At 36.4% G+C, this 27,108-nt stretch overlaps 1 protein-coding gene across 6 annotated transcripts; it reads left to right on the plus strand.

The window, feature by feature from the left end:
- The first annotated feature begins 1,846 nt into the window (after positions 1-1,846).
- Naprt (nicotinate phosphoribosyltransferase) lies at positions 1,847-27,002 on the plus strand. Of its 6 annotated transcripts, XM_089727738.1 has the most exons (13): positions 1,859-1,928; positions 2,071-2,120; positions 2,256-2,303; positions 4,558-4,728; positions 5,124-5,250; positions 7,601-7,684; positions 9,350-9,477; positions 10,208-10,520; positions 12,049-12,314; positions 14,113-14,231; positions 21,838-21,999; positions 22,537-22,665; positions 23,884-27,002. In XM_089727738.1, exons 3-13 carry the CDS (start codon positions 2,264-2,266, stop codon positions 23,959-23,961), a joined length of 1,617 nt encoding a protein of 538 aa, XP_089583864.1. In that variant the 5' UTR covers positions 1,859-1,928; positions 2,071-2,120; positions 2,256-2,263; the 3' UTR covers positions 23,962-27,002. The 6 variants fall into 6 exon arrangements, with proteins under 6 accessions (XP_089583859.1, XP_089583863.1, XP_089583864.1 ...); XM_089727733.1 differs by lacking the exon at positions 2,071-2,120 and having other exon boundaries at positions 1,847-1,928; positions 10,208-10,676; XM_089727737.1 differs by lacking the exon at positions 2,071-2,120 and having other exon boundaries at positions 1,851-1,928.
- The last annotated feature ends 106 nt before the right edge of the window (positions 27,003-27,108 follow it).

Consider the following 27,108-nt stretch of genomic DNA (forward strand, 5'->3'; position numbering starts at 1 on the left):
ACTACTACAGTACACATATAATCCTATATATTTACAAACTATAAGTTTGTTGGGTACCTAGAAATTGCTAACATTATTTCATATTTCCAGATGTCCAGCCACTTGAAAGTAGGTGTAGTAATGACAAAGCTATCCAAGTAGCTCCAGCACAGGAACACAAAGGCAAGGCAAGTGTGTATTGCCACATCACCCCTTAATATATCTGAAGCAAGTACAAGTAAACAATCAGAACCAGCAAAAAGAAAACTGTTGTTCCTGAGGACAAATTTGACAGTGATGAGTCAAATGCACCAGCAACAGAAGGATCAACAGTTGACTATGAGTTATAGAAGAAGATTAATTAATATTTATTTAAATTAATATTCATTAATTATCGTGCAAAATTTGTGGTTAAAACATATATGTGTATTTTATAAATAAATATTCATTCTCAGTATTAATGTTGTTTTAATCTTCGATTGAAAAATTGGTTAATATTTTCGAATAACAAACACGTGACTTTAAGCATAAACATATTTTTTAGGTAAATACTTTATTTAGCTTTGCTGGATTTATCCAAGATTTCGACATACCAAAATTTCATACAGGAAAGACTAGCTATCTGATTGAATACCTTGTAGAATTGAGCTTCGAAGAAAGCTCTTTTCTTCTTCTCTTCAAAGTTTATTCTTATTCTTTATTAGAATTTATTCTAGCTTGCACAGCTTCCAATAGCAATTGATCCTTCAGGATTTATAATTGTTTTTTTTTTCACGATTAAAACGCGTAGAAAGTTGAGGCATTATAGTTGACGCATGCGCAGTACACATATTTTGCATACATTTATTCAACTAATACAAATAGTTAATTAAACAAAAAATGAGTAATTTCGAAAGAGAACAAACGTATTTTATATAAGAACAATCGAAAATGAATATTTATGAGTCATTAATGACGAAAAAATATTAAAAATTGCAATCGGGGGGCTAACTTGTACATATATTTTTTATAAAAATTTTTAAATAAATAAATGCAGAACAAACAATTACTAACAGTGAACAATCAAGAACAAATGATGAGCAAACGAATTAATAGAAAATAAGTAGAAAACAGGAAAGAAAATTTTTTTTGAGGAGCTAACTTCAGTTACCTCTCGTGACTCGTGGTACGGAGTCGGAGTAGTAGTTTTATTTTTCCAATTGGAAAGGCAAGTGTGTGACATATCATACAGCTTAATCTTTTATATATTTTTTTAATATGTAAAATGATAATATGAAGTGAAATTAAATGAGATGAGATGATATGAGATGAAATATAATCTCAGTGAAATGGTGGTCATTTAGTAAGTGAGACTCTTTTAGTGGAATTTTTGGAAAATCCTGAGAAGACGTCCAACGGCTTTGTTTTATTTTCACACATTTGTGCACCTTCATAGATGCTGAACATCATTACAGATGCCAAAGTCATCACCAAGTAGTAGTTTTATTTTCCAACTGAAAATGCAAAAGTGTCATACCAAACAACCTAATCTTTTATATATTAATATTTATATGAACAATGATAAGAAGTAAAAAGAAATGAAGTTAATTAATATGAAACATGACATAAAATGAACTGAGATGAGATGTGATGATGATGAGCGGCTTTGTTTCATTTTGCCACATTTGTGCACTTTGACAGATATCAAACAGTTAATAAACCACCATTATTACACATTTAAACCCGAAGAAACACTAAATAGACAAAATAAAACAAATCACACAACTTCACTCCTCGCGTTCCCGCCAAAAAGTCCAAGGATGTTTGTGTAGTTTTGAGAGCACAGACTATCACAAATTGCGAGAATTGGGAGGGAAATGCGTTTTTTGACTTTTGAGTCGATCGATCATAAGTTACACACACAGTACATACTGCTAAATTTGTCATGAACATCAAAATAACATAGATAGGTAATACACTTAACTGATCAATAATCAAGTAGAAAATAGTAATTAATAGCTGATATACCTACATTATCAACTGAAATGACCTTCAAGTCCGACCTCTAACTTTGGTCAATAGAAATTCAAATACGCATGCGTAACATTTCAGGTTCCTCTAGTAAAGTTCCTATAAACTCAGTTTCGCGCGCTGATAACGAGGTACTGTTCAACGCCACACGATGAAATTACTTGATTTAGTTGTTGTAGAGATACTAAACCGTTCTGACGTGCTTGTTAGTGTTAAACTAAATTACTTTGTATAAGAAAAAATGTCGAGTGAAATATCTATTGCAGATAAACAGATGGCTCGACAAAACGGTATTGTGCAACCACTTTTAACTGGTGAGTTAAATTGAATGGAGCGAAATTTAAAAAAAAATGCTTATTTATTATTTTTAAGGCCTAAGGTAGGTAGGTGTTTTTAAAAACTTTTCTTATTAACGCGGAAAATTATTTTAGTACCTCAAGACAATGCTAACAATTGTAAGCATTTCCAAAAAAGTTTAAGTATTTAAAACAATCATCTAACAGATAGTTTGGTACAATGTGATCTGGTTTAATTCATAGTGAAGTATTAAATGATTATTTAATATAAACCAACAATACTTTAGCGCAACACTAAACTGCCTTAATTAAAAATGAGCCTTATTCATTTAAAAAAAAAAAACTTTATCCCATACTTTAAGCATAAAAGCTTGGCAATCAGAGCTGCTTGCCTAATGACAGTCTCCACTGTGATTTAGAGTGAAAAGCTTAAAAAATATATTTTTTTCCACCATTTTTTCACAGGAAGACATGCAAATTGACCCACCTGATGGTAACTAGTCACTGTTGCTCATGGAAATTAGCAATGCTAGACATAGCCAAGCTGCTGCCTACTTCTGAGGACTCTCCTCAAACCTTTTTTAAAGAAGGACATGTCTCAGCTGTCAGGAAACTGTATAGGGGTAATTCCAGAATCAGATAGTATCTTGCAAAAATAGATCCATGTCCATGGAACCTACATAGGGTATAAAAATAGAGAAAACTGAAATACCTGCTATACTCAGATTCCAAATGATTCATATTGTTTATTCAAGTATCGTTTAATACTTTAGTAATTGTTGGCAATATTTTTGAAGAAGGTTTCTTACCAATTGATTTTGATGATTTTTAGTCCAAATGGGAATTATGGCAATTCTCTAAATATTAAGATTACTTTATTTCTTTTAGCTTTTAAGTAGATTTATAAGGGAACTTGCAAGTACAATATATCCAATACTTACTGAGTCAGTGACTGACAGTACCTTAGCTCGCCACTTTAGCCACTAGTAAAAAATGCTGTCTGACATTTTAATTGAAAGCATTATCTATACTGCAATGGTTATTCAACCTACTGATGATTTCATCCACTGCTTCTTGAAGTTGTAATGAAGGTTTAATCATTCATCATCTTTAGTCTTTTGTTATTTGACTGGGAATTCTGAAAAGTAAAGGAACACAGAATGTGACTGATTACTGAGCTCTGTTGTGCTCCAACATGAAACTTATTGAAAAATAATAATAGGTTGACGGTGGCACATAATACTGAATTGTCTGATAATATTATACAGCAAATATATTTCATTCCTTCAATTAATGTTCGCCTTTTCGTAATCGCGAATCTGGAGCTTAAATTAAATTTGTGCTAATTCATTTGACTTCGCATTCCTGAATTTGTGATATGCAAATTAATATTTATATAATAAATTATTGATACTTATACTTACATAAAAGTAAGTAGCTAAAAGATGTGAATGTATTGTAGGTCAGCTACTAATTGCTTTAATTATATTCTAGGTCAATAATAAAACCGGTAACAAGTTTAGTGTCATATTTCTGCTGTAGGTATTATTTAAATATTGAATATGTAAAGTAATATGCAAAAAATGCTCATAAATGATTTGCACTGTGAATTAAATCAAACTAAACTTTGAATTTTCTTGCTCGTTGATAAGTAGGGCTTGAGTGCCATGTCTCTTTGTGTTGCGAAGTATATATCGCTTACAATTTGAAGGATAGGACTGCCATTATTCCTGTACAACCTACCTCACCACTTAGGATGGGCTTAAGAAGATTCATAATATTTTGTCTAAGACAACTATTTTTACATAATAATAGCAGGTGAAATTTCAGTTGTTTCCTATTGAATCTATACATATAAATAAAATTGGGGTGTCTGTTTGTAATATTGAAATAGCCTCTATTTACTACATGCATATGAATATATATACGGAACATAGACCAAAATAATATTTTTTACAATTTTTGTCTGTCTGTCTGTTTGTTCCGGCTAATCTCTGGAACGGCTGGACCATTTTGATGAGACTTTCACTAATAGGTAGCTGATAATATAAGGAGTAACTTAGGCTATTTTTTAGACTAGCTTCGCCTCGCAGCGTCACCCGCAGTTATTGTCGTAACGTACCGCGCGCAACATGGCAGGACTCGCCTGTCAATAAATAAAATTTAATGTTTCCGAAGCGAAGCGAGGGCGGGTCGCTAGTCCAAAATAAAAGAGTTCAACCTATTCTGACTAAAAGAAAAAAAACATTATTTTTTTTACATTTCTTCTCAGACCTTTATCAAATAACTATGGCGTATGCATATTGGAAATCAGGAAAAGTAAATGATGTCGCTGTATTTGATTTATTTTTTCGAACAAATCCATTCCAAGGTGAATTCACTATATTTGCTGGATTAGAGGAGTGTATGAAATTTTTAGAAAACTTTCATTATTCTAACAGCGGTAAGTATAACAATTTTATAACAATTCTGTTAATATCCATTTCGAGTATTTTCGAGTAAAAATGTACTTACATTCTGTGACGTCTCTTGTAGATGATGATTTTACTGACTATACTTGAATTTTTATAAATAGAGAAATGACTTCTGATTACTATAATTCGACTATTGATTGCAATATTTATCAAAAGCTGTAAAAATGACCTTCCTTGCTCATGGTTAATTCTTTTTATTATCGTTATTGTTGCGATGTTATAGAATTCAAGCTCTAAAATAGCCACCCTTATTAATCACTATATGAGACAGAAATCAAGTACCAAATTATTTGAAGTACTTATTGTTTAAAAGTGACAACATGATTGGTAAAATGAGAATGAATTTAGATTATATTTGTTACAGATATCAAATATTTGAAGCAAACATTACCTGAAAACATTGAACCTGAATTTTATTTATATCTCAAAGAACTAACTTGCAAGGACATTATTGTAAGTGCTATTGAAGAAGGATCTGTGGTGTTTCCGAGGTCAGATTTGTATTAGTACGTTCCTGGACACCTGAACTTCGATGGCTCAATCGCTTTGTATTTTTAAATTACGTGTACCGTTACTAACATTATCTATGCCGGTAAACGTTTTAATCCACTTTTTTAATCTGCCATAAGAACCATAATAACAATACACATGTACTTATCAATCAAATTCGGTGTTATAAAAAAAAACTGAACTAAATTGGACTAGACATTTGTTAAAAATACTTTGACAAAGAGTTTTATTATTCTGTAAAATTGTGACGGTTATGGATAGTATAGATACTAGACTATAGATACATCCATCATTTTATTTGAAATCGAATTCATCAATGTCACTACACGTTGTTACTGATTCTCAAGGTTTCTCTACTGCAAGGTTTTCTGAGGAACGTATTACACTAGAACTTTAGGTAATGAAAAATATCATAAATGTTCTATTTAATTCTTTCGTTCCGATATGTTATATGTTCGTGTTGGCTATCTCATGGCCGTGTTACCAATGTCTTGATCCTCTCAGCGGGTCGCTATTCCGATCCGGTAGTAGATTAATTCGCGAAGCAGTTGCTCTTAAATTGTTAGGTCTCCTTCGGAGGCGCTCGGGCAGTTGTTAGCAAATCTCACCCCTCCTGACTGAGCCTTTGCTCGCCCACCTTTCCTGGTGAAACTGGAAAGGCCTCCGGGCCACCAGTAATCTTTCAATCATAAAATAAAAACCAACGCCATTTAAATACCAGATAAAAAATTTCAAGTTAAAGAAGTTGTGAAGTTAACGAAGATTAACTAGCCGGCTCCAGCGACGTCGAAAATAAATGCTCACGTGCAAATTGCGTTCGGTGGGCACTTATCAAATTGGATTCATTAGCTGACTTATGTGTGTAACTATGTAACGGTCATTTTATAAAAGTCTCAGCAGTTTTCTTTTTGAACAGAGTCGGGCACAGACTTCATGAGCTGGTCGTGAAGATTTTACGATTTTTATCATTATGTTATAAAATATGTCGTGCAACCTCTTTGACAGGACATAAGACCTACAACCACTAGACACAGACTGAGACAGACAGTTGACAAGAATTAAAAAATAAAGAGAGAAATGGAACGAGGGCGTACGTGACTAGCGGCAGGCAGTACTTTTTTGACTTCCTAAAAGACGGACGCGAACCAGACGACAAGGAACGAATTGACCGTTCCCATATGTACATAAAATGAGTCGTCTATTATCAAAGGTGGCAATCTGTGCATTTGGACAAAAAAAAATTATTGATATGTCAATACAGATTGATTTGAATATAATCGTCTCCTTCAAAGAATACGGTTCAAAACCTGCATTAAATAAAGGTTAATAGTTAACCTGTTATTTATCTAAGATATCGTTCCGAAGAGTTTTGTGACTGCCGATGGAATACAAAGTCAATAATTCGTTTTTCTGATTTACCAATCATTGTCCAAAAGTCAGATTGCCGCCTTTGATAATAGTCGACTCAAATAGACGGCAAAAGAACTATCCGACCGTTCAAGTGGTCCTTAGACCGTACAAATCCGTTTAATATAACTGACGAACTCGGTAACGAGGTTGTTTTGGGCGATGCGTAAACTCCCCAATCACTACCTACATCTCTTTGAATAGTAAAACGGATTAAGCACGATTCCGTGCTTGGCCCAGAGTGAAGATTGCGACGCTAGTTCAAGTGCAACATCTACCTACCATTTTTAAATAATTCAAATATCATCAAGAAAAATATCTAAACGCACCTTTTATACATAAATATCGAACTAAGCCGCTTCGGTATCAACTTTCTGGGTTTTTTTTTTACAATACCCATGACCTAGTCCAGTTGTGTTTTGTAATTTAATGTACCTAATTAAAATTTTCAAAACTGGAACAATGTTTACATGTATTATAACTAAATATGGCAGCATTATAACTGCGTAGTATAAATTTCGTAGTTTCATTAATTTTGTCTCAAGCTTTCATGTTGTTTAAAAATACAAAGGGAGACTAATTTGTCGAATGGATCTTTTATCGGTGCGTCGAATCTGGTGTCCGGGTTTATTACATAATATTTATAGATAAATAGGCAACGACAAAACAGCTAACCATTTTTTTCTCAGCTGTTTATCAATCAAATTCTTTGTTTTGTTAGATATTTAGAGCTTTATCGTAAATATTAAAATAACAAAAGAGAAAATGTTAACTAAATCTTAGGTGCTAGTGAATAAAGTCGAAGTTCGATCTTTGGGTACCCCCACTCGTGATTAGATATTTACAATTTTAAATAAAACGCAAAATAAATAATGTGAACAAATAAATATAGTTTTAAATGTTTATAAGCTATTTTACTTTTAGGGTGCCATTGTTGAGAGTTGAAGGTCCGCTCATTGTGGCACAGCTATTGGAGACCACTCTGCTAACATTAGTCAACTTTGCCAGGTAAGTTTTGGTATGGAATATAATTACAAATAGCACAGTCCTCAAAGAAAAGCAAAGATTTCACTCGAATGCAAATGGAAAATTAGGCGTTTTATTTTATTTCAGTGTGATCTAATAATTATATACGACGTAATGTTTCTTAGTTAGTGATACAACTCAATAAGTAAGTCCACGATGAACTATGATAGTAGTGCCCTGTTTGTTTACTTTTAGTAGAAGTCATGCGTTTCGGTTCGATAAGCAAGATATTTAATGCATATGTTCCAATTCATTTGAGATTTCGACCGCATGTTTAAAAATGGATAACAGCATCCACGTCAAATAAATATTCATGAGCTCTCAAGTGTTGCTAAACTGTAAAAAAACGTTTGAGGTAAATTGTAAAAAAAGATATATAACTACCCGTTACAACTCTCTTATATATTTACTAGGCGCCGCGTATACTCATTTACAGCAATAAAAAAAATATTCCTACCTGTATTTTATTTAATATAAATTTATTGTAGCTTTATACGTGTTATATGGTCTCGGTATAGGATACATTGCAGTTATCATGTCAGGCATGACTGGTTCGGTTAATTACTTGTTATCCAATCCAACCATCCCATCCAACAAAAAATATTGTTTTATTTTCATTATTCGCCGAAAATCCATATCGTTTTTATTAAAGAATAATCTGCTACTGCTGTGCGTTAGTATCGTTCAAACTTTAACATGTGTTTTTATATTTGTATACTTAATTATTTACGTTGATTGTAAAGAATCGAGCAGCTAACTATATAGTCCAACACTTCGTTCAAATATCGTTTAAAGGAAAACGGCGTTGACAAAACTTCGAGGGGAGGGAGAATATTCTAAGGCCAAAGTGATTCCTTGAGACATGAGGTCAAAATCTCGATTGGATTGCGTATCGGCTCTCCCACCTTTCAAACCATAACGCATGACTGCTTTTCGACAGAACTAGGCAGGATCGTTGTTTACTTCCACTGGCTTGTAATACGTCAACGTAAACTTTGGTGATTTCTATAGGGTACTAAGGTTCTAAAGAGTAATGTTTCTTTTTATAATGTAGTACGGAACCTCTACCTTGCTATTGACTATCCCTAGTATATGAAAACACTCATGTATTTAAATGTCTTGTTGTTGACAAAAATCTCTGAACTGTACAAAGTTTCAGATCAATCGTAAACCATGTGCGAACACGTAGAATACGAATAAACGTCATATAAACATACATTTTAGTATGAGATGTACTCAAGATATAGACAACGTCACACTTCACTGTAAATTTATCTGTCAATTGCTCCTTTGATACGACTAGAATTTTATCACTTGAGAATAGTAGTAACATGATGTAAATGTGTGGAATTAAACAACGTACCCGGAACAGAACAAAAATTATGTTATATTTTACTTAACATTACAATATTTATTATAAATAATATGATGAATAGAACACGTTATAAAATCGCATAGGCTGTGAGTACTAAGACTTGGTAAAGTAAATAATCATATCATTGCTATCTTTTCTATATAGGTCTAGTTTTCTTAATGGTGTAGCTAATTTCATGTGAGCCGAATCCCTTATAAAATAAACTAAGATAAAATATGAACATATAGATACACATACATTAACACAACAATTCATATATTTTTTTGTTTTAGTTTGATGGCCACGAACGCTGCGAGATATCGCATGGTGGCCGGTAAAAATGTATCCCTTCTCGAATTCGGACTACGGAGAGCGCAAGGACCCGACGGAGGGCTATCGGCGTCCAAATATGCGTACATCGGTATGAAATTTCCCACAGACACAGCCCACTGAGCTTCTCGCCGGATCTTCTTAGTGGGTCGCGTTTCCGACCCGGTGGTAATTTCTGCGAAGCACTGCCCTTGCTAGGGCCACTGTTAGCAACACTCCGGTTTGAGCCCCGTGAGCTCACCGACACGTCAAGGAGAAGCTGAAATAGCCTCTCAAGACTATCAGTATAAGTAGGAAAAAAAATTGAAATTTTAGCGATGAAACATTCTACATCTATTATTTATTCGGTTTCAATTGCCTGTTACAATTCAGATAGAAGCTTATCGATTACAACAGCACAGTTCTCGGGCTCGGGTGACTAGCAATATCCGGTGCCATGCACGAGGCTTCCCGCCCTTCAGACTCGTGCGATAAAAACACCCCGCCACGCCTTTGACTCGCAAGACACCCCTAAAGCCGACGTACTTCGATCTAATAGTTTTAATCAGGCAATCTATGGAATCTCGCCCTTGAAAGTAACAACTTTTACCGTAAAAAGAAACATCGGAACACGAAATCGGCTTTCGTTAGCAAATTACTTTGTTTGTGCTGCGAAGTTTTTTGTTGCATGTCAGCGCCTGGCCGTGAGTCATGACAAGACTCCGTGGGCGGTTTATTAGTTCATGGGAACGCTTCTTTCGTATCGTCCTAATGAATCATCGCATTGCATTCGATGGCATTCGCTACTGTATTCGATGTTATAGAATGCTAAAACTTTTCAGGTGGGTTTGACGGGACCAGCAACGTTCTGGCGGGAAAGATGTTCAATATACCGGTAAAGGGCACCCACGCGCATTCGTTCGTTACATCCTTCAGTACTTTAGACGACATACATAGAGTGACGCTGACGCACGCGCAGACACGAGAGCCGTGTAATCTTCTAGAGTCGGCAATGGAATGGCGGAGTCGCGTCTCTACCGTTATCGATGTATCGACAGAGGAATCCAGCGATGGCGAACTGGCCGCCCTTATATCATACGCCATAGCCTTTCCGACGGGTTTCTTGGCTTTAGTGGATACGTACGATGTCAAGAGGTATAATTTTCAAGGCTTAACGTCACGTCACAGGCAGCGTATTACGAATGGGCATTCTGGCTACAATAGCAACTGTGGAACCAATGGTACTATAGTACAAATAGCACCGACAATACATAGTACATATGGATCTAGCACGATCGAACGCACACTGAGGTAAAGATGCAAATAGACAATTCACCATTGACATTTTGTATGGTGTCTTACATAAATATTATATTATTGTTTGCATTGTTCATTTTATAATTTTATGTGGAATTTAACAGTTATTAGAATGTAACTATATATTATATATTTATATAAATATTATTAACAAATATATCGTTCTGGGAAGGTAGGCCTCATTGACAGAGTAACGTTTGGGCGGAGCATGGTACATCAGTACAGCGTTGCCAACTCTACCAACTTTTCGTTAGATCTACCAACTTTTAGTGTCGTAATCAAACCTACCACTTTATCTACCAACTTTTGAAGTTTCAAAAAGTTTGAATCATAACGCGATTCAATTAACAAATAACTGATTGTAATTTTTAAAACGTTTCAATTTAACACTATCAAAATGAGTGAAAGTGAAAGTGAAAACGAAGAAAATTCTCCTCTTCGATAATTAAAAAAGATGCATTACAATCAAAAATATTCTCAACTATGGGAAAAAGAAGAATATTAGCGGCCTGTAATTCTGTTTTATCATTGGATTTCTAATAAAAATAGTTCAAATATGTCTTATCCAATCGAAAAGTGAATTAAGGATGCCAAATTCTTATTGGAGGGTCTCTAAAAGACTAGATCTACCAACTTTTCATAGTAGTGTTTGTTGAAAACTACCAACTTGTAGAACCCTATCTCCCACCTTGACGAATTTCGAGTTGGCAACGCTGCATCAGTACATCACACGTACACTTCGCGACATTGAACTCGACACGCGCGACAACTACTCACCGAGACACATACATACTATATTTTATATTATTTCGCTTTTTCAGTGAAGCGTATGTGGACGGCGCTTCACGTAAGCAGCCGAATGTAAATAAATGAGAACATGTACGAGATCGACATTGTACTTGCTTCAGTGTGACGTAATGTCTTCGGACGTATGAGCAACATTAGGGACGATATTCATTGGGCACAGTTGCATTGTATAGGGATATGCACTCATTCACTGTTATCGATTGTAACTGTTATATTTGCATGCACTCACCGCATCATAAATTTTGATTGTGAGAATGTTTTTTTTTCTTTTTTTGTTCAATTATTATTATTTGTATGTCTATTATGTAACTATAGCGTGTTCGATAAGCGATTATTTTTTAGACACAGTTTGAAAATCTTGATACGATTAAAATTATTATTGATTATAGTATCATGAAGTATTTTGGTTCGTAGATAATTTATCAATAGACGTTTGGAGTATTTAGTTGCAACAAAACATAAGATTTTTGGTTGGCGTACACCCTGTATGTTAAAACAGTATATAATGTAAAAAATGTTTTTAAAGGCATAAGTTAACAACCGGTTTTTTTTTCAACAGGAGTGGACTACTGAACTTTTGTGCTGTGGCCCTAGCGTTGAACGATTGTGGCTACAGAGCCGTGGGCATTAGGATCGATAGTGGTGACTTGGCGTATCTGTCAGTACTGGCCAGGGAGACGTTCGAAAAGGTCGGGAAAACATTCAACGTCCCTTGGTTCGCTAAACTAACAATCGTCGCATCCAATGATATTAATGAAGAAACCATTCTAAGTTTAAACGAGCAGGGCCATAAAATCGATTGTTTCGGCATCGGAACGCATTTAGGTGAGTCTCGTGTCATTGGTGTATAGAAAAATTCGCACATACCCACATTAATACTCAAAAACGATGTGTCATTATTTAAAACAAATCGCGGTGTCTCAATGCTAAATTATGTAGTTCGTTTTATGATAAATAATACAATATCAGCTAGATATACAAATTTCTTCACAAATATAGTCTTCCGATTGCTATTGTTGTAATAATGTTTGTTAGTTCATACATTTAATATGACTAGTGGTCCCAAAGTAGTCTAAATTCGGCTAATTAATTAAAATTATAAGTTTGAACATTATTAAGGTTCTATTGTCAAAGACTATTACACTTCTATAATCACAGATTTCGCCAAGACTACACAATAGACAAATATTATTAAAAATAAACAATATTAACCTATTCTCAATTTGACCACAGACTTTAAGCAATAACAAAAGTTTGACATTATATATGTGTGTGTGTGTGTGTTTCAAATACATGGTAGTTTGTGTAATGTTTTTTTATTGATTTAATGTATTATTAATGCATATTTTTTTTTTAAATATTATCATTCTGCACTTCTTCTCTATATTCTCTATAAGTGTGGGAAATTTTATACTCCTCTATCCGCGCAATTTTCGTAAAAAGGGGTACAAAGTTTTTGCTTCACTTATTAATATATAGTTCAGTTTTCAGATTAAATTAGCTTGATAACGAATGTTCACGTATCTTTGAGGGTATTTATGTATGTATCCGACACTATAGACTTTTAGCATACGAAAATATTATGCAGCGGTAAATGCATAAGTTGAAACTTTTGATATAATTAAACTTCACGAGGACAATGGATTGTGATGAATACAAACAGGAAAAAATATTTTGCTGACTCCAATAATGCATTTATAATATTAAATTTAATTGATTTAATAATACCGTACAGAATTGCTTCATAATGTAATTAATATTTAGACGCAGTAGTAGCCTGTCATTGATTACGGCTTTGCAACAACTTTAAATTATATTCTATTAATTTTACACATGTTTCCAAATTAATACATATCTAAGCGTCTGTAAATGCATCACCTTTCGTGTTGTAGATGTATCCAATTTAATATTTTTAAAAGTGTACTACAAATTTTCTCTCAAGTCATAATCTAGACTATTTGTGAGCTATAGTGAAATAGTCCTACTATCTTTGTGCTTTGGGTTTTAATCGCCTTGAAATATACATGGCTGTATGTACAAATATACATGTTCCTCTAAAGAGTTTTTGAACTAAATAAGTATGACCTATATATTCCTTAAGTCATGCACACGGGTCCAAGCTCTTTATCCGAAACATACCTGACATACCCACACTTAACATTTCCATCGCCATGCTTTACTGACTTGTATGCTAATAATACCTAATAATATAGAACATTTTAGAAAAATACACGACAAGTTATTTACATTACTATATATTATTATATAATATATAGTTTTCGGACGCCGACAATGTCGTACAAGGCTATTGACCTCGTCCGTCCGGTGAAATTACATAGCGCAATTAAAAAAACTCCATATAAAATTACTAATAACATTATTATCGTCTCAGGTATCAATCGTGATTTCAGTTGTTTTCACTATCGGGGTTTTTTCGATATACTGCATATTCATCGTAATGTGAATGTGCAATTCAAAAATAATAATCATCATTGAAAAACATAACATCGAAATACAGATTTTGTGACACGAATTTGATGCCTTCGTGTCGGAATTATCAAAACTCTTAAATTAATAATAATTGGGTCGAAACTTGTACAATTGAAGTCCAATTCATTTTCAGTGACATGTCAGCGGCAACCTGCTCTCGGTTGCGTCTACAAGTTGGTCGAAATAAACGGCCAGCCGCGTATAAAACTCAGCCAGGACGTTGGCAAAGTAACCATACCCGGACACAAAGAGGTAAGCGCGTCGTAGTATTTATGTTTCATTCGTGAAGCAGCTGCCCTTGAGTTGTTAGGTCTTCTTCGGAGGCGCTCAGGCAGCCGTTAGCAAATCCCACCCCTCTGACTGAGCCTTTGCTCGCCCACCTGTCCTGGTGAAACTGGAAAGGCCTCCGAGCCCACAGTAATACCTCAACCATAAAAAAATAATTAAGTATTTATGTCACTATATTGGCCAATCCAAACCAATCTGTTATTTTATTCTTGGTCGAGCGTATGGTTAGTTAAGGGCATCTTGCGCTTATATGCCTCGAATAAAGTCATCTATACCGGTTTTAAAGTTGAAACAACCCTTAAAAATGCTATAGAAACTTTTCCCCTCTAATGTCAAAGTGGGTGGCGATATTAACGTTGTGATGTATGGGGTATAGGTGGGGTATGTTATTATAACTTTTTTCCTGGCTGAGCCTTTGCTCGCCCACATGTCCTGGTGAAACCGGAAAGGCCTCCGGGCCACCAGTAATGCTTCAATCATAAAAAAAATTACTTTTCACATAAGGCCTTACGGCACACCTGCTCCACTTAAAGCAATAAAGAGACCAGGTAGTATGTTATATGGATTTAGTAATTATTTAACTGTACGTGTTTGCTGTCAGTAGATCGTAATGATAAACGAGTGTTTCGCGCAACGATCTAAATTCTACCATAACCACTGAAACCTCAAGATTTAGATGAATTTTTTGTCCATACTAAATTTCCGTGTTTGTTTTTATATTGCCAGCTTTTAAAAAAACCTTCCAAAAAAGAATCGGGTAAACCCTGGTGAATCAATGAAAACAAGTTATCTATTTATATACCTAATCAGGTCATAAGTATTGTCACACAGTAAAAACTTTTCTGTTAGAATGCTGGCCACAAAAAAGTTTATTGAATTCGAATTTCGAATTGTTCATGAAAATTAAAATGTATACTTTTAGAATTTTACTCATTTTTTAATATGGAGTGGACGCTTAAAGAAAACCGTGTTGCAGTTATTGCGTTGCATCGTTGCGGTTACGCGCCAATTCAAATTTTTAACATACTGAAAAATTTTAATATAACCAAAAGATTCGTTTATCATTCCATCAAACGATACAATGAAGACTCTAGTGTAGATGACAGGTCAAGAAGTGGTCGCCCTCGGTCTGTTAGGACTCCAGCAGTGATAAAAGCTGTGAAGGCGCGAATTCAAAGAAATCCCAAACGTAAGCAGAAACTGTTGGCCCTTCAGATGGGGTTAAGCAGAACCACGGTGAAAAGGGTGTTAAATGAAGACTTAGGGCTTCGGTCATATCGAAGAAAAACAGGACATCGTTTGAATGCTCGTCTAATGGACCTGAGACTGAAGAGATGCCGCGCTTTGTTGAAGCGGTACGCAGGAAAAAAATATCGGGAAATTCTTTTTTCGGATGAAAAAATTTTTACCGTAGAAGAGAGCTACAACAAACAAAATGATAAGGTGTACGCACACAGTAGTGAAGAAGCGAGCAACCGTATTCCGCGTGTCCAATGAGGTCATTTTCCATCCTCGCTCATGGTATAGTTGGGAGTTTCTTATTAGGGCTTAACAGAGGTACATTTTTGTGAGAAAGGTGTAAAAACGAATGCAGTTGTGTATCAAAATACAGTCCTGACGAACCTTGTGGAACCTGTTTCTCATACCATGTTCAATAACAGGCACTGGGTATTCCAACAAGATTCGGCGCCAGCTCATAGAGCGAAGAGCACACAAGACTTGCTGGCGGCGCGTGAAATCGACTTCATCCGGCACGAAGACTGGCCCTCCTCCAGTCCAGATTTGAATCCGTTAAATTACAAGATATGGCAACACTTGGAGGAAAAGGCGTGCTCAAAGCCTCATCCCAATTTGGAGTCACTCAAGACATCCTTGATTAAGGCAGCCGCCGATATTGACATGGACCTCGTTCGTGCCGCGATAGACGACTGGCCGCGCAGATTGAAGGCCTGTATTCAAAATCACGGAGGTCATTTTGAATAAACTTTAGTGTCATAAGAATCTATGTTTTGTTAAGTTCATTTTGGTATATGAATGGTTACATAATGAATAAACTTGTTTCAATTATTTTACATTAAACATGTGACAGAATTTATGACCTGACTAGTTATAAATCATCTCTCCTGCTTACTAATCGCAATTCCTCGAGTTCTTGCTACTTCTCAATCATCTGTCCGCAGTATAAGTATCTACATCATTTTTTCTTACCAAACACGCTAATTTCGAAACCCTAGTTGCTACCTCAACTAATGTTTTTAAAGCCTATTTCATTAAGTCGCGAAGCAGTCAGCAAAAATTTGAACAGTCACTAACAGGCAAAATGTTTCTACATTGTAAAGAAATGCAAGTCATTGAAGTATTTTAGCCGTAAGATATAAATACTGCTGGATTTGTAATATTTATGCACTAGTATCACTAAAACAGTTTTATCTTATCGTGCCTGAGGCTCATCAAAGGATATTGTAATAAAACAGCGGGCACGAGTAAACATTAGATTTTAGGCACAAAAGAAAGGAAAATCTTTAGACTAGATAAATTCTTCTACACAGGCGCCGGCATATTAGAGTAAAACAGCGGCTTTATTATACCACCGGCTTCTTTGATGTCCATGATTGACGGTAACCATTCACCGTCAACTAAACTGTATGATTGTCTGTCTCTGAAATCAATAATAAAAATTCAATTGAACATTTACCTTTACCCCGTATCACATTAACGGGTCTCGTCTCCAAAATAGAGTACTTTTTTTATTTTGTACTGAAGAAATAAAGTCGCTTCTAGCGATCGCATGATAAACGGTTATAAAGTAATTTACCGATAAAAAATAGAAGCATCCGGAATCCATTTAATTTATATATACTCCAGGTGTAATGTGTTATATGCATGTCAATAAGCCGTATTGATATACCAGACGACAGCCTAAAGAGTATCTTTCTATCGCTCGAAAATACTACTTTTCATTGTATGATTAGATGAGGTATCCTGTACCCTCTTCCCTATTTCTGATAACGTATATGCCAAATCTTATGACCGGCTGAGAAGCGAAAACGCAAAATCGTAAAAAAACTTACTTTTACATGCTCATGTTATAAATTTTGAATGGTGAGTTTATAAATAAAACCAGATGCGGCCAAAATGCATTGAATGTAAACTGATCAAAACAAAACAAATAATTATAGTATTACTTTATATTACTTTATTTGATACAAGTGTATTTGATCTGCAAATAAATACGCAAAAACAAAAAAGTCATTATCACTGTTTCCTCAACTTAACAAACAAGTTTCATAAGTGGCTATTTGACGGACTATGTATATTGTTATCAACAATTTTTTTTTGGACTGAGTTTTTTTTTCTTTAAAATGTTAATGAAATACGAAAAAAATATGAAAATTAATGTAATATATAAAATGAATTGAAATGCTGAGGTGTCAGTAATTATTGTCGAATATCGATCACTGTGAAGTAGACAAATTGTTGACTTCAAACATAGGTCTAATCCACTATTTTTTTAGATCACTTTGAATAATATATTCATAATAAAATAAATAAAAACTCTTTTATCTCTCTCGATATCAAAACGATTATATCAAGATGTTTAGATCAAATGAGCTACAACGCTTCCATTGATATTAAATTCGAACTCTACAAATTCAAATCGTTGAAAACATAGACATCGGACGTTATGCCTCTAATATTGTATTTCTAATATACGACTTAAAACATGTCGAATAACACGACCCTGAACTTCTCAATGGTGTTATCACGAAAATTTAACGATTAAAAACAAGGTAATCATAACAATGTATGATAGATAATATATTTACAGCTAAATTATAATCTTACGCAAGAGTGAATGTTTATTTCCTGATTAAATTATATTTCATATCGCAGCGTTTATCTTTTTTGTATTTAAGTAGATTAGTAAAGTCTAGTCAACAAGTTCAAAAACATGAAAAATAGAGATAAAGGTCCTAAAAATATGAGCTCATTGGATTCGGAATCACCTCTAGAAAAATGTTTTTGAAGGATTTTGGTGCAGGTAAAAAATTGCAATTGTTATTAACAAAATAAGATGAAAAAAAAAGATATTAAATTTTTCGTTAATAACTCGAAAAATATTAATATCTAAGGAACTTTGAAACAAGTTCGTTAAAGAGGAGGAAATTTCCAATAAAAAAGTCCGTACTCCCGGAAGTCTATCTCTATTATTTATTATTTTAATTTGACGTGAAAATAGGGCTCCGCGCGGCTTTTACGCATGCGCGCGCCACCGCTAAAAAGAGTTCGTCAGATAAAATATTTTTTTATAACATAAATTGTCATTTTAAAAATTTGAAAAAATTTTTTTTTTTTTTTTGTTGCCTTTGTAGGCAGACGGGCATACGGCCCACCTGATGGTGAGTGGTTACCGTCGCCCATGGACTTCAGCAATGCCAGGGGCAGAGCCAAGCCGCTGCCTACCGCTTAATACTCTCCACAAGCCTCGTTTGAAGAAGGACATGTCATAGCGCTCGGGAAACACCGTGGAGGGGAGCTCATCCCATAGCCGGATGGTACGTGGCAAAAAAGATCTCTGGAAACGCACTGTGGATGATCGCAGTGGCTCCAGGTAGTATGGATGAACTCTACTCCGGTGGCGGGCGGTGCGATGGTAAAAACGAGATGCTGGTATCATCTCGAACAATTCCTCAGAGCACTCCCCATGGAACATACGGTACAAAATACAGAGGGAACCGAAGTCCCTCCGCAGACCGAGAGGCTCCAAACGATCCGAGAGAATGGGATTATCGACAATCCGAACGGCCCTCCTCTGTATGGAGTCAAATGGAAGAAGCTGGTATTTGGGAGCCCCAGCCCAGAGATGGGAGCAGTACTCCATGCGAGGCCGGACTTGTGCTTTATAAAGCAAAAGTCTTTGTCCAGGCGTGAAGTACCGCTTCGCTCTGTTGAGGACTCCCAGCATTTTGGACGCCAACTTGGCTTTGCCTTCCAAATGACTCCGAAACTGGACATCGCTCGAAATGTCGACCCCAAGTATCCCGATACTCTCGGAAGGTTGCAGGGATACTCCTTGGAATTGCGGCGCCATGACAAAGGGGTCCTTCTTCGCAGTGAACGCGCAAACTTGTGTCTTTATCGGGTTGAATTGAACCAAGTTCAATTCACCCCATTCGGAGACTCGCCCCAGAGAGTTCTCCACTTCAGACACAAGTTTTGATCGTCTCTCTTGCACCACGCTCCGAGAGAAACTCTGATGGCCGATATATCGCGCATCCCCCGTGCTGTCATCCGCATAGCAATGCATGCCATCAATAGACAGCATGTCATTGATATACAGGATGAAAAGCGTGGGGGAGAGCACCGAACCTTGTGGAACGCCAGCGTTAATGGTCATGGTATCAGAACAGTCACCGTCTACAACGACCGTGATGCTCCGCCCATCCAAAAAGCTAGCGATCCACTTGCAGAGACCCTCGGGGATTCCGTAAGATGGTAACTTCGATAGAAGTGCCCTATGCCAGACCCTGTCGAAGGCCTTCGCGATATCAAGGCCCACAGCAAGAGCCTCGCCCTTGCTCTCCAAGGCTTCAGCCCACCTGTGAGTAAGGTATACAAGAAGATCGCCAGCTGAGCGACCGTGACGGAAACCGTACTGTCGGTCACTGATCAACTGGCGATCCTCCAGATACTTCAGGAGTTGTATATTAATTATTCGCTCCATCACCTTGGAAAGCAAGGAAGTTATCGCGATAGGCCTATAGCTCGATGGGTCCGACCGGTCACCCTTCTTGGGGATAGGGTGGACGTGGGCAGTCTTCCATGAAGACGGAACCCTGTTAGTGCAATAAGAGAGGCGATACAAACGCGTTAGCGCAGGCGTCAGCTCAGGGGCGCACGTTTTCAGAACCACTGCAGGGATGCCGTCTGGCCCGCTCGACTTATGGACGTCCAGGAGTCGGAGTTCCCGCCTGACTGCACACTGTGTAAAGCAGATCTCCGGCAGGGAACTATCACACCGGAGGATGTTCGGTGGTGTGGCACCCCCGTCGTCCACAGTCGAGTTCGAGGCGAAGAGTTTGACCAGAAGGTCAGCCTTCTCTTTCGCACTATGGGCCAGACTGTCATCGGACTTGCGTAGTGGTGGGAGACTAGACCTGCAAAAGTTACCTTCTGCAGCTTTGGCGAGCGACCAAAAAGCACGGCTCCCAGAGGGATAGCTCTTCAGTCGCTCGCCAATTCTAGTACCTATCTTCTTAACACTTAAAAGATTCGAGCCCCGTTGGAAAAAAAGTTTTATCCCCATTTTTCAAAAAGTTATTGAATTGTTAACCAACATTTTTTTTTCTAATCTCCGTTGGCATAAATAATGGCATGAAAGGTATAAATAATTGGCCTATAAATTTGAAACTTCGTGGACCCCTTTTCATATATATACTTCATAAGATCCTGCGATAAATGTTCATAAAAGTTTATTAATTTGTCAGACTAGTAAACGAGTTTATGTTTTTGACTTCGCCACGACCTTGTGACGTAACGTTGAGGTCTGGACTGTAATATATGTCTATAATATGATGGAAATGGTATGACTGCCTCGCAATAGGACAGAGTTGAAAGGAGCAAAATCATCAAAAGATAGAAATCATATTGCAGAAGCCCTCATAAAACTATGGCGTTAGTGAACTACGTGAGCGGCCGAACCGAGTTTGTTGTCATTTTTTGTGTTGTTCTAGTGAATCCGAGAATGACTGAGATAACTAAACAATTTGGTTTACTACCAAAAAAAAAACTTAATATTATATAATAAAAGTTTGAAATTCTCGAGTATAAATGCGCTCAACGGGTACTGAAAAGAAGAGAGGGTGGGTAAGAGAGAGAAGCCCGCCGATCTGATACCAGCATTCCGTCTATTTCTGCATCGCCGCAGTCATATGTTCCGGTTTGAAGGGATTCGATCTCAAGATGGGTTGATCTACTGCTGGTCTACATTATTGGTATACATACATTTGACTTGCGGAGGCCATGGATTCGGATTACTTAATATCAGTTGGACGGTGAGCTCGTGTGCCAATCTAAAGGATTAAAAAAATTAGCCATCGCGGGAAAGCTGGCACATGTGAAACATTGCAATTATTCTGTACAGGTATAGAGATGCATAAAATGATAGTTTACGACAGGAAATTTACGTGGTTTCATGAAAAATAAAATATTATTAATATTAAGAAACAATCGCTTGCCCATGGCGACGCGTCGCCACACCATACCCACTACTACTTAAATACCGTCAGATAGTTACGTCAGCAATCGGTTTTACGGGCGTCTATAGATGTTTCACCTCAAAAAGATCAGCCCACTGAGTTTCTCGCCGTATCTTCTCAGTGGGTCGCGTTTCCGATCCGGTGGTAAATTCTGCGAAGTACGTCTCTTGCTATGGTTCGTGCTAGAAACAACGTCAGGTTTGAGCTCCGTGAGCTCACCTACTCGCCCGGTGACGCTGATATGGTGTCTCAAGACCATCAGATTAGGAAGGAAAAAAAATAATCAAAAAGAGTATTACTATTGTTTATAGGCATATCGGCTGTTCGGTGCGGATGGACACGCGCTCATAGATTTACTGCAGAGATCTTCGGAACCAGCGCCGGTCGTCGGTCAGAAAGTGCTCTGCCGACATCCGTTCCAAGAGTCGAAACGAGCCTACGTTATCCCCAGCTATGTCGAACATCTTTATAAGGTGGGTGAATTATTTTTAACGGTTTGTCTAGGGTAAGTCTAGTGTAGGTTTGGGGCGGGGCTGCCAACCTATAAAAATAAAACGTAGTCTTTAACTTAATTTGATGCACTTTATAATCTTTGCTACTCATAAGTATGGCCGCAAGAAAAAGCATTACGGATTAACCGTGCCTCCTCAAATTACCTCACAACCAGTGCTTAAGATAGGGTCTATGAAGTAAGAATCTAAAATAGCTCACTATACTAGTGACATCCTTATCTACGTTTCTCTACGTCTCCCTAGATTCTTATTTTGAATATTGTTGGGTATTCTGAATAAATGAGCTTTCTGACACGAGGCAACCATGCCTTCATGTGTTAAGGACGGGATATTGTTATACAACAGAGAGTTAAGTCTAATTAATATCTGTGAATGTGGGCGCCATCAATCGCGTTGCGGTGTCGTCTCGGGGTCCCGGGAACTGATGGGCGATGAGCTCGATTGTTTATTAACTTGATTAGTGTATCTACTATATAATATATATCCTATTATTTATAGATATGCTGGAAAGATGGACGCGTTTGTACGGCACCAAAACCCTTGTCAAAGGTTAGAGAGAGGGTACAGTCGTCTCTAAGGACACTTCGTCAAGACATTAAACGTAACTTGAATCCTACGCCTTATAAGGTAAAAACGACTTTAATGTCTTTATTGCTAATTAATTACTAAAGTATATGTCGTGGATAACGACTTTAAGTAATATTAAGACGTTGTTATGATTATTATTTTAAATGATAAAATGTTGTTTTTATATATATTACAAAAATGTAGGGTAGACGCTGTAACGCCAGAGTATAAAATGGCGGTACGTGGACAGAGTCGTTATCACTTCGATAAAGCGGCACGACACGAGAACCCTCTCATCGTGGCCGCCGGTAACTACATTCCCGATCCTGCGGACAGAATGGAAAGCAGTCGACGTCGCCCAAAACACGTCATCTCGGATCCTCCCGATCCACTAACGGTGCTTCTAGGTACTTCAAGCACCGGTCACCGTTCTCGTCGAACCCGTCGCTTGCGACGAAGGGCTCGACGAGTAAATTAACTATCAGACACAGCCCACTGAGTTTCTCGCCGGATCTTCTCAGTGGGTCGCGTCTCCGATCCGGTGGTAGATTCTGCGAAGCACGGCTCTTGCTAGGGTTCGTGTTAGCATCGTCATCAGGTTTGAGCCCCGTGAGCTCACCTACAAACGTTAGGTCGAAGCTGAAATAGCCTCCCAAGGCTGTCAGCATAGGTAGAAAAAAAAAAGAGAGTCGTATCAGTCCGTCTCAGTCAGTCAGTCTGTTAGTATGTCAGTCAGTCTCGGGCAGTCAGTCTCGAGCATGCAGTCTGTCAGTCAGTCTCGGGCATGCAGTCAGTCAGTCGGTCTGTTAGAACGAAACTGTCGGTTTACCTGTGAAAATTATTTGTTGAGAGTTTCAATAATTATTCAAAAGGTTTTATTGACTTATTGATATTGACTATAATGGCAATAAACTGAGTTCAACCGAATACGAGTGATGACTGAAACTGCCGTTCAGCCACCGCTGGCGCCGTCATATATATTATGTGTGATCGCTATCACTATACTGAATCTCGACGAATTGCAGAAAGACTATTGTAAAATATGAATTGTAATGTACAAAGACAAATCAAATTGTTTCGAGATTAAAGTAATCTAATTAAGTCCATTTTCACAAAGCCGCCGTAGGAATGACAACCACTTTGGACATGTCCACTAGTGTGTGTGTGTGTATGTGTGCGTGTATGTGTATGTATGTGTGAATGCTTGAAACCCTGTCTGACGCGAGCAGAACGTGATATATAATGGTAAACAACTTAATATTATAAAATTATTTACAGGTAGCCGTCAGCGACGATCTATACAACTTTATCCACGACTTGTGGCTTCAGAATGCACCCATTGGTGAACTCTCATGAAAATAGGGTTGAAGATTTAAGAGAGTGGCCACAACTCGACCACAATTCGCACAAAATAGATCACTGAAAAGCACGGATTTAAGATTTTAATAGAAATCACTTTTGTAATGCAAAAGTAATCACAAACAACTATGAACAAATTTTTATTCTTCACCATTATTAAAAATGAATAAAGCACAGCGTGGATAAAAGCAATAGTAAAAATCGTGAAAAGCATATTGTTGAAATGGATTGCGATTTTAAAAATTACACAACATTTACCACAATCGCTTTGAGAAAGAAAGAAAAAAACATCAGTATCTTGCCGCTTCTGGTTTCAGTATTTTTACGTTTCATTTAGAGGCGAAAACTGCTTGAATCTTAATAAATGATTCGATGTAGCCTTCTTTACAGAAACGGAAAATTGTAGTTACAGGAGACTACCTAATGAATACTGGATGTATTTGAATCGTTCACAAAAATGAAGACAGGTGATAGAACTAGTGATTCTTGTTGACATGATAAGACGAAGGAATTATTTGCATTTGCAACTGCACTAAGCGCAATGGAACACAATTGTAAATCAGCTGACTTTGTTTTGAATAATGAGTTAGGACTTTTTGGTGGGAAAGCGAGGGGCGAACTTGTGTGGAATTGTTTTATTTTGTTAATTTAGTATTTCTTCAAGTTTAAATCGTGTGTGAAACTGCACAAATGTGAACCAAAGCCGCTGGACATACAATTTTGGGTTCTTCAAAAAGTCATCTGAAAAAGTTTCAGTAAAAAACCACAATTTTATTGAGACTTTATTTCATCCCATCTCATTTCGATTAATGTATTTTTTTTATATTAATGCAGAATATAAAAAGAAAATGTAAGACTGGCTTAAAGGTCTCGTTACCAAGTCATAAAACATTCAAGGGGGTCATGTAATACGAACTGAATATGACAGCTGTAGGTGTAATTAAAAAAATATGTTTCCGTTGCCTTAGATTAGTTTCAGCTTCGGGAACGGCCTTTCAACACCCTGTATAGTGCGATGGCCTTTATTGTTGTAGACGCATTTGTTGTTTTATTTGTAAATGGTTTTATGGGTTTTACTGTATTGTATTTATTTACTGGTGTGACCGAATTGTTAGTTGTAGTGGTGTTTATAGTTAAATTAAAATGGGAATTAAGTGCTACAGTTATTAGTAGTGAAAGAATCAAACTAATTGAACATCGAAAATCGTAGTACCGTTTCTTAGTATTAATAGTGAAAGAGCGAAATGAATGTTATGAAATTCCGAACCAAAGGTACAGATGTGCCTTAGTTTGTGATCACCTTTAAGACACAAAAGATAACAATTATTGATTAGAATTATGTATATCCAATTCGAAAGAAAATTGTAGAATATCTATGTATCACTAAAATCACGGCTTAGTGAACATTGGCTGTCACAAAGTCACAAAAAGTTTTGTTTTTGTGATTAATGTGAGCTTTTATTTTGTTGGTAAACTTACATAGATCCATATATTATATTGGGTACAATAATTAAAAAAATGCATTTAAGTAAATTACGTATTTGTTCCAAAAAGTATAGTGTAAATCGTATTTTTTATAGTTTTTGTTGATCCCACAATCAATTGGTTGGTACTAGTTTTTTATTGTATAATAAATTTATGTTGTATAGATAATATTTAAATTTTATTCTTTTTTGTAAATACACAAATTACAGAAAAGCGTAGTGCAAAAATATCCGTCCAGTTATGCACGTTACTCGTGCAACAATTGTACCTAACGAATTTTTTTATTTTAAAACACTTTTGTCGGTCGGTAGTAGTGCTTAACATAGACAATAAATATACTTGTTTATTATTGCATAATATTGCATAATAACTCACTATCACCACTGTCGAGCATACGTGTGCTATAAACGCAAAAAATCAGCCTGTACTGACAGACAACTCATGCTGGCCCATATTAATTAATAAGTATATAATTATTTAAGCAATCAATACTAAGTCTGTCGTCGTTTGTTGGAACATGGACATCTACTATTAATAACTCCTCGTCATCCATCCGAACTGTTAGTATCTTCGCATTGTTTTCCTATATTTTTTTTTAAATCTAACATTAGACAAGCACCTTGTGTTAAGTAGTCACTGGAGCCCATAGACATCAACAAGGTAAATGCATCCATTCATTTTGGGACATGAGTTCTAAGTCTTTGCAGTACAACGGCTGCCCCACCCTTCAAATCAAAACGCATTAGTGCTCCACAAGTCGCCCTACCAAAAAACTACCCCTAATCATCTTTTTAACTCTATCGTCAAGCAACCGCTCTTTCTGCCCTCGTGATTCGGATAACCGTTGCCCTAATGTAAGATTTCAATTTAATGTCTCAATGTGAATAGCGCGCATTTTATGTATGGGCATTAGGAAGCACTTTCTGTCAGATAAGTCGTGAGCTCCATATATCATATGCGAATATCATTAGCGTTTGGCTCCACATTTCTTAAGCAATTTATAGGGTTCGATGAAGTTTTCCCGCGAACAATGTTGACTTTCCAACTTCTGAAATAACAAAAATCATAAACCCTAACAAAATATGCCATTCCGAAACATCTATTAAACTGGAACGTTTTCAAATCAAACTGCAACATTATTAACCTAGTATGTTTTTCACAGGATAAGACTAAAAAGTTATGTTTTATTTCGGAATCAAAAATATTTGAAATCAATTGAGACTACGCTATCTTTCTTGTCTCAGAATAGACGTCAGTTTTCATGTAAAGGAGTTTAACCACTTAATACAAAGGGATTCGTTAACGCATTTGCTGATACCTTCAAAAGACAATTTTATTCCAACACTATTTTGCCGTAGGCGTGCACACCAATTTACACTTATGAGCTCCACGTGCGCGACGCAACTGATGAAAAAGGATTAGTAAATTCACGACGTATAGGTATTAATTAGACAAAGATTCAACGATTAGAACTATTTATTTATTTATTGGTATACTGCATGTTCGTTTTTGTGCCGCGAAATTATTATCAATCAATAATAAAATTTACTACATTCAGTTGTTTTTATTCTCTTCCTTGTATGTACGTACTGCATTAAAAAAAACTAACGAAACGAATTAGATGAGCTCACGGGGCCCAAAACTGACGATGTTGCTAAC

The sequence above is a fragment of the Bombyx mandarina genome, chromosome 05 (assembly GCF_030267445.1).
Source record: "Bombyx mandarina strain Sakado chromosome 05, ASM3026744v2".
Lineage (NCBI taxonomy): Eukaryota > Metazoa > Arthropoda > Insecta > Lepidoptera > Bombycidae > Bombyx > Bombyx mandarina.

What these genes read in the sequence shown, in the direction of transcription:
- Naprt (XM_089727732.1), top strand. Translation starts at nt 2,231, where the DNA reads ATGTCGAGTGAAATATCTATTGCAGATAAACAGATGGCTCGACAAAAC. An exon ending in TGTGCAACCACTTTTAACTG is followed by an intron (nt 2,304 to 4,557) that starts GTGAGTTAAATT and finishes ATTTCTTCTCAG; the next exon opens with ACCTTTATCAAATAACTATG. An exon ending in TGAATCCTACGCCTTATAAG is followed by an intron (nt 22,666 to 23,883) that starts GTAAAAACGACT and finishes AATTATTTACAG; the next exon opens with GTAGCCGTCAGCGACGATCT.